This window comes from Anneissia japonica, unplaced genomic scaffold, assembly GCF_011630105.1.
Source record: "Anneissia japonica isolate Jap-2015-1 unplaced genomic scaffold, ASM1163010v1 scaffold288230_len64629_cov158, whole genome shotgun sequence".
NCBI classification, from domain to species: Eukaryota; Metazoa; Echinodermata; class Crinoidea; order Comatulida; family Comatulidae; genus Anneissia; species Anneissia japonica.
This window is the reverse complement of record NW_022701929.1, coordinates 1-8,921: the sequence shown is the minus strand read 5'-3', so window position 1 is coordinate 8,921 and position 8,921 is coordinate 1. Positions and strand designations below refer to the sequence as shown.

The following is an 8,921-nucleotide window of genomic DNA, read 5'->3' as shown; positions in this document are numbered from 1 at the left end:
GGTTCTTATACACCTAAACTTTAAATGCTCACATCTCTGGATTTACTTATAGTAGGGAAGCTGTTCAAAGACCAAATGAAAGCTTATAATTTGATCTACCCAAATATAATATAAACTCAATTTTTGAATTTCTAACCATGAGACTCATTTTGTGGTGAGACCTCATATATAGGTAAAAGTACTTTCTATTGTCAGCTTCTTAACCAATCAGATGCCTAGAATCTATGTATGCGGTATATAATGAACAATATTTCATGGTGCTTACACTCTGCAGCCTGCATCACAACATCATCCAACTCCTGCTCTAGCTTCTCATAAATTTCCAATTTGGATTTCTTTTCTGCAATCTCTGATTCCAGCTCCTTTATCTGTCGCTCTGACGAAGTCTGAAGCCCATAGAATTCTTTTGTTAAGACCTGTAAAAGGGAAATATAGGAAGTTAAAATATTTTATAGACTCCAGGTAACTTTGGCTTTTAATATAGAAAAATTCCTTCAAGCAATACCTCCACTTTGGTTTGATGTTTATCACAATCTAGTTGAGTTTTCTTAAGGTTCTGCAGTGTTTCCTCGTGCAGCATCTGAGTGCGCTCAGCATCAAAGGTTTTCAAACGAAGCTCATTCTGTAGATCGGAAGTCTTTGTATCCGACTCCACTTGCAGCTTACGATACCTAGAATTTAAAACATCAAAGGCATATGTATTGTATTTAAAGTGACAAGTCCAACAAAGTTTTAGCAAAAAGACCAAAAAAGGAGTTATCTTGCATATGTAAAGTAACATAAAATAAATGGTATCTTTATTTCGAAAAACATCAAACCTATATAAACATATTCAGTAGCACCTGAAGTTGAATTGCAAAAAAAAAAAATTTAAATTCACATTACAAACGAAATTACAACACAAAAATGCACAAGAAAACTGTTTTTCAAGACCACATAAAAGAGCTAAAATTAAAAAAAAATAGTCACATACAGAATAAACCACCTGAATTGCACAACCCAAATATATCCAACTACTGTACCCTCGTAATAATAAGCCTCATTGCACCAATTAATTACCCCCTAAAAAATAATTAATTTTATTTATCTATTTTAAAAATATATATATTTATTAAAAGATTATATTTGTAAGTAAGTAGTAATAGGCATAATAGTTTGTTATGAAGTGTTTCAATTTTGGTCACGATCTGAAGTAGGGTGTGCATATGAGGACCATTTAATGAATAAGTTTAAACCGTATTACCGTAGAGAGAAACAACAGCTATACGATGAATATTTAAATTAGCGCAACTACAGTAAAGGTGTACGAAGTTTTATATGTACTAACTTCACTTTTTTCAGAACTTATTGGAATATTCTTAATGTATCTTTACATTTAAACATGTCCCCATATTTCTATTTCCATTACAACAACAATACATTGCATGTATTTTGTTTGTCAGCTATAGGAGCAAAACGTGCCAGTATGTTAAGCCAGAAGATAAAGAATTGGCAGGTCTACAACTGACACAATAAAATGAAAAGTGAATATATTTCGGTGTCGATATTTGGACCATTCAAAGCAAAAATATCACAGATCAGATCTCAAAAAACTAATCAACTCATCTAAATGAAACTTTCGCGTTAGTGTATTTTTTTAAATAGATTGTGGTTGGTGGTTGGAAAGCAGTAACATATTTTTGAAGAATTATTTTATAGAAAGAGATGAGTTATAGTGCATTTTTGAAGAGGAGTGGAGGGAAGTGAGGTGGTAGTGGTGGCGGTTCAAGTAAATTAGGAACATATTTTGGGAGATTCATTTTGTTATTTTGGGAGTGCTTTTGTTATTTTTGTTTTTACTTTTAAAATAGCCAGGCCAAATTCTTGGGTTCTGTGTCAGTATTATTGATAAAATGGTGACCACAGTGGTTTTAAAGCTCTGTCCACGCTATCAAATTCTGTGAGTGAAATCAGTGCTTTAAAATCCCATTGTTTAAGCCTGTAAACTGGCCTTTGCCTTTTGTAACATCATTTGCATGCTTCTTGGTACAAAAAAAGTATTTTTGGAAAAATAAAGTGTCCTTAATTTTTGAGAATTTGGGATGTTTTGTTCAACCTTCTTTAAATGCTAAAATATAAAGACCCTGAACGGGTAATTCAGTGACTTGCTGTGATACACTGCGTAAAATTTCATCTAATGCACTTGTAGGAATGCATATTCGATACTATAATGTAAATAAAGTGAAGAAAGAAATTTCATGAAAGGACAACAAACAATAATCATCACTTACGATGCCAGCATGTCTTCAAACTTAGTATCTGATTCTCTTTGGGCTTCAAGCGCCCTCTCTCGTTCTTGAAATGCTGAATCCCTTGCTTCACGCAGATTTCTATATACAAAATAATAATTTACATGTCAAAATGTTGATGTATCTAGATTGTGATGAGGTATTTCATTAATATATTTTAAATACTATTGTTCCCTTATTTTATTGTAGTCTGTATGCATTACACCAACTTGGGCATAAAAATTAGTCAGTGGGGAAAACTGAATTTTTGATTAAACATTGACTTCTGCACCTAAACTTTGATGTTTCCAGTGGATTTCCACAACCTTTATGATGATCAGCGCGGGCCGTAAAAAACAAGGTGTTTTTAGCCAACTATGACATAGGGTATGTATTTTTTCCTGCCGTAACTAAAACACTGCCGGGCTGCATGTGGCCCACAGGCCTCACTTTGCCCACCCGCCAACCAATCAGGGGAAATAAAAGTAAACATGGTAATGTGGTACGGCAAAAATCAATCTATGTGCAAAAAATATGCACAGCAAATAAATTGGTCAGCGTTTAGACCAAGCTTTTAAAATGTACTATCTGCTAATCTTTCGGAAGGTTTTAGTAAATTTGTTCACTTGTATCTTAGAATTCTCATGCCAGTAATTTCCCCTCTCTTCATTTGCAATCTGCTTCTTTAAATGTAAGCAGTGGAGACAGAAACCAACACTTGGGATATACAAGCCACGTCACATATATTTGGAGTGCAAACGAAATGGCTTGAGTTCACGCCTGGCGTGAAACTGCTGTCTTGTCAAGTATTTCTAGCAAGGTGGTATGCCATGATGAACCAACCAAAGTTAACCTTCACCCAACATGACCTGTGTTATGTAAGATGTCGATCAATAATTAAACGTTGCTATCTTAGCGGAAGTCTGTAAGAACAATCAATTACTATTTTTAGTTTATTCGGTACGCTGTTACGGGCCCCTATTATCATGCTTACAAAGCTGTCCATTAACTTCCGTTGGTGTATGCTGAATGTCAAATGCAGACATACCTATTCTCGCGTTCAAATAGCTCTTTTGTGGAGGATTTGACCTTGTCGACCTCTGCATCCGTTCTCAAACGAATTTCATCCAACTCCCTTCTCAGTTTACTCTCATACTCAGCTTTGAAGCGGTCCCTAGATAGAAGAAAACATTGCAATTATTAGAAGTCTTATAAAGCTGGGAGTGGAGGAAAATAACAGGGGCGGTGCCAGCATTATCCCCGACAGGTGGTTCATCATTCCGTGACAAATGAGCAACTCACATCATTGCATTACACAAGCTAAATCTCAGCCTTAGAAAGTGAAGTTGTACTGGTAGTGAAAAAAAATCCTGCAACACTGACAGAAATTGAACCCAGGACTCTTGGATTGGAAGGCAAGCATTTTATCACTCAGGCTATGTTCAGACACAACGAGATACACAAGTGTAACGTTAATTGAGTGGTGTAAACTTGTGCACGGTGTAGCGAACGCCACTATTACTGCACAATCACTGGTGTATAATTCACCAGCAAACCTCAGATTAGTGTATGCCAATGAGTTATGGAGGTCAGGCATCAATAATTTTTAGCTCAGCCAGGACTTGACCAATCACAATAAGCCTAGAGGCAAACAGGAAATAAATACACGATTACAAATAAGACTAATTGTGCGAATATTTACACTAGAGTTCGTTAATCACCCAGTCTGGACATCTGGCTAGTCATGCCTCGTGTATCTCCCAGGTCTGAACGTAGAAATTTTCAATCTGTTCATAGTAGAGCTCTGTTCACACTAATCAAATTTTATTTGATGTGCCCAAATATGGGCACGATTATGTCATACATTACACCTAAATATGGGCATACAATGTTGTGATGCTAATGTTTTATAGATACTGGTTCCTCTGGGAGAACAGTAACCTTTTTACTAACGAGCTAACCCAGTATAAATAAATAAGATAAATGAATAATAAATAAATAATAAACAAACAAACAATAACACATTTGTTTATTTCATGAATACTTATCTGGATAAATCCACTAATTTCCTAATATCTCCCAAAAGAGAACACCACTCAAAAACAAAATGGAACAGTCGTCCATGGCGCCAAGCACAAGCGATCGTACAATTATAATTAAATAAATAAATAAACAATCACATAAAATTTAACAGTAGGGACAGAGCTACAGTAAATACCTGGATTCAACATATTTTTCATACAACTCTTCTCTAGCCTTCTTGATGCGCTCAACTTCAATGGAAGCTTGGCTTAACTTGTCTTCAGCGAATCCGTATTTACTTGTAAGATCCGACAGTTGACGACTTAGGTATTCCTTATCCTGGCCCAACAGGTTCAACTCCTGTCTAACAGTTGACAGCTAGAATGAAAAAATAGACAAATACTGTATTAAGCCATATCAATCATCTACAGTATAGTGTATGAATTTAAAAAAATGACAATTAAATAAGAAAATCTACATTGTTTAAACTATTATTGTAAAAATACTGTAATGTAATACTTAAAAATCATAATTGCAATATTATTTTTCATAATAATTAGGTAATAAATGAATGATTATCATATAAATTCTACCTCTTTTTGAATCTCATCTCTTTGCTTTGCAGCCGCTTGGTGCGCGGCACTCACATATGCGTATTGCTTCTTCGTCTCCATTAGCTCCTGTTCCAATTCATCACGCTCCCTAAAAAAGTACTGTTGTGTTCAGATCACTCTGGTATATGATATAGAATTCATGTCTCAGCAACATTAAATATTGCTTGCAGTGAATTCTGGAGGTTTACAAATTTTGACTATTGATTGAATTTACTTATTATTTCACTTATTCAATTCATTTACCATAGTTTCTCGGGTATAAGCCTACCTTAGGTACTGTATAAGCCCAACCCCTACTTTATAGAGTACTAGTTGTTATGTCACGATACCGCGTGATACTACTCCGTTGCTTTCGTTGCAAAAAGCGTTCAACCGGGTGCCATTTTTTCGACTGACAAACCATTGATCCCAATTTCCAATGTAATTATTAAGATGTTGTATCTTACTTTTTCTTTGTAAATTTTAATTGATGATTAAATGTGTGTTTGATAAGTAATATAATGTGAGCTTTTGTGTTTTTAGTACATTTTGATGGTAAAATATTAGATTTCAAAATGCATATTCCAGAAAGCCTATGAAGTCATTCAGGCGTAATAACGGTAACCTAGGTCTGTTGACAACAGAGAGCGCCACCTGGTGTCATGATGACACGACTGTGGTACTCTAAGCCCAATTTTACATACCAGCCTTTCTTTGGGCCAAAGTCCAGGGTATGATTTTAATGAGTAGCTTATTATACATCGTTTTGCGAACCCACTGCCCACCATTATTGATGATTTCAAATAAAAATAAAATTTCTATCTTTGGTCAATTTAGTGAACTAACCACAACGAAAAAAAACTGGAAATTTCAGAAAAAAATATAATTTTTTCTTCATATTGTTTTATGCACACCTCTGCCTTGAAATCTCCAAAAATAAGATGTATATTTTGTCCTAATTATATATATTAAAGCATTTATCATCCCATTACTACATTGTTTACATTAAACATCTTACTTTTATTTTCTCCTCCATCTGAATGTTTTTCTTTTTATTTTGCTAAATAAAAAAAATTATGTTTTCATTTTTTTTTCCTGCCCTCATTTGACGATCTTTAAAAAAATAAGTTTGTGAAACAAGCTATAAAAAGGTCTTTCACGAAAAACTCTCAGAAAAATAGCAACGAATGGCTTTAAAATAGGCATGCAATGCTGAATATTTCCTTTTCAATGAACAGGAAGTACCTGGGCTTATGCCCACCCACCAAATTTGGCCCAAGTTTGTATTGAATGCAGGTGGGCTTATATTATAGGAATTACGGTATTTGTTCATGCGAGTAAGAATTAAAATTGACCAAACCTCCGAATACGGTCATAGTTTTCTTTCTTATAGTCGCCTTGCTGAATGGAAGACTTCACATCCGTAAGCTCCAAAGTCAGCTTTCTACTTTGAGTTTCTAAATGAACCCTCTCCCTATGTTCAGCATTCAAATTCTGTCCGAAAAAAAAAAAAAAAAAAAAAAAACACAATAAAGTTAACAAAATCAATCAATCAAATCAATACTAGATTTTCACTCTGAAATGAAAAATATTAATATTTTAATTTCAAATCTATTAAAATTCACAATGAGTCAAACTGTAAGCAAAGAACTTAAATAGCAGAAGAATGAGCTCTTCGCGTAGTTTGCATTAAAATTGATGGAATGTCCGCCGTCTCAAGAATGAAGGAAAATTGTTTGATGGAGTGGAGAAACTAATGAAACAAACAATGGACATTACACTATATCGCGAACTGCTCTATCTTCTTTTATTTATTATCTTTGCTGTAATAAGGCATTACAAATGGGAGGGTGTATACTTGAAATATTCAATTTTCATTTTTGTTGTTACTGAAAATGTAAATGAAAATGTCAAGGATCAGCAATGAAAAAGCTTACATACAGTAACATGCAGTGTAACACACTGTGCCTAGTAAAACTGCGTTTACACAGGATCCGAACTGAAATTCGGATCGCATTTCTGATGCGCTGAACGACAGTGTCTGTATTCTTAAACACCGACTATGTGTGAATACATCTTAAGCTGGGCACTCAATGTACCTGATGGTCTTCGGCTGATGTGATTTTTTGTTGCCTTCGATTTCCAGATGTCTTATAATCTTTTTTTTTATTCAAAAAGCGCCCATGGATTTTTCGAGTTCCCATAAACACATCTTAATTTTTGTCTATTTCTATAAGCGCCTCCCTCCTCCCCCTCAATTTCCACTCATTTTCATAAGCATCCCTCAAATTATTTCAAATACTCGGGCGCTTATTCGCACGATTACAGTAGGTCTACAGTAGTTTATTATTATAGTGAAGTAAGAATTTTTCAGTACAATTTCTGATGAATATCAATTCAGAATAATTATGACATCACCTTATGGAAGAGCTAATACTACAATAATTCATTCTGGTATAATCAATTTTGATATCACTTTGCATTTTAATGATGACATTTGATTTAACAAGCTTACCTGAATCTGAGTACAGTATTATCTTTTTATCAGCTATGAATCAAAACATTTGCATACCACTCTACTATGTTTATGCAATGTTTTCTATGAATATTTTACAGTATATCTACTTAGCATACTGCCTTCCATTCCACAGCTAATGGTACTAATATCGCTGGTTAATGTTATTTACAGTAAATTATCTAGAAATGATCACGCTAGGGATTTTAAAAGGTCAGAACATACGAGAGAGCTCCATAACAAATATTATAATAGGACTTTTGAAATAATATTTCACATTTTAATATCTTATTTTGATTATATAAAAAAAGGCAGATAATATAACACATTTGTAGTAAGCATTTAGGTAAGAGACATTAAGATAAATTTGAGGTTTTTCAGATAAAAAAAATGGTTAACTTCCAAAGATTGATAGCAGTGCTCAGGTAGTTTTTGTGTCTACTGCCCCCAACAGGGGCGTAGACACTATGTCATAATGCAGCAATTAAAGATGGCGGAAAATGGTAAATCCGGTTTAGGCATGATGGGTAGTACTACCACGAGCTAGGGGGTGCTCTATTGACAATCGAATAGCGTTCGGAACTCGAACAAAATTTACACATTTAATTTTATTTTGCTGTGCATTGTGTTGGTCACTTTTAGGAAACGTATAAAGGAACGTATTAAAAATGGGTAGGTCGGCAGGAAACCCTTTTTTTTTAACAACCAAAAATGTGTTTACGCCAAAAAATTCAAAAATACACATATAATACAACTTTTGATTTCAATCGCTAATCAACCAGCAAAATATGCTACTGTAGGCCTTGGCCCCCTAAACTGGCCAAGGCTATTCTAGCCCTTTAATATAGCTTATAAAAAAATATTGTTCGTTGTAGTAAAAAAAAAAAATATAATGCTGACCCTGAATTTGGTAAAATTTGGATTGGTCGGGCTTTGGCAACGCCTTTACTTATGCAATAATGACACATTTCTATGACAGCCACAAACCTATAATTGCTGAATATGACATCAAGTAATGCTGACTTCAACTGAATGCTGACCTAAATTGAATGTGGACTTCCAATTCAAGTGATGAGCTCGTGGATGTCGTTGCCATTTTTGATCATTGCAAATGAAAATATTAAAATCTCACGCACTGTATAGCTATAATTCACAATATCATTAATTGTCATTATCAGAAGTCTGAGTAAAAATATTCACTTTAATAATATGCACTGATATGCAATGATTATGTGGTGGTGTGCTGCGGCGTGCGATAGTAAGCGCATTTGTGTAACCCCCATTAATTACCTCTTGTAGCTTGTAAACATCTTGTTTCCATTTGTCAACCTGGTCTTCTAAAGACTTGTTCCACTCCCTGAGGTCTTTGACTTCAACTTCTAGCGGATGAATATTCTCATAGAATTTGATCTGAAACATCAAGAAATATAAAAATATAATTGATAAAGCCGGGTTTCATTAAAACTGTTCACTGTTGCTACAGTATTTTCAGTGCAAACTTTGTACTGCTTAGCAGTCCTTGAT

General features: G+C 34.4%; 1 protein-coding gene across 1 annotated transcript in view; it reads right to left on the bottom strand.

The window, feature by feature from the left end:
• Positions 1-8,807, bottom strand: part of LOC117103756 (progesterone-induced-blocking factor 1-like) — a gene marked incomplete at its 5' end in the record, with an annotated part of 15,495 nt that extends 6,688 nt beyond the window's left edge. Inside the window, 8 exon segments of the mRNA XM_033244366.1 lie at positions 266-416; positions 506-671; positions 2,271-2,369; positions 3,316-3,441; positions 4,486-4,667; positions 4,883-4,991; positions 6,243-6,376; positions 8,688-8,807. Coding sequence (XP_033100257.1) covers positions 266-416; positions 506-671; positions 2,271-2,369; positions 3,316-3,441; positions 4,486-4,667; positions 4,883-4,991; positions 6,243-6,376; positions 8,688-8,807 — 1,087 coding nt within the window.
• Positions 8,808-8,921: the final 114 nt, after the last annotated feature.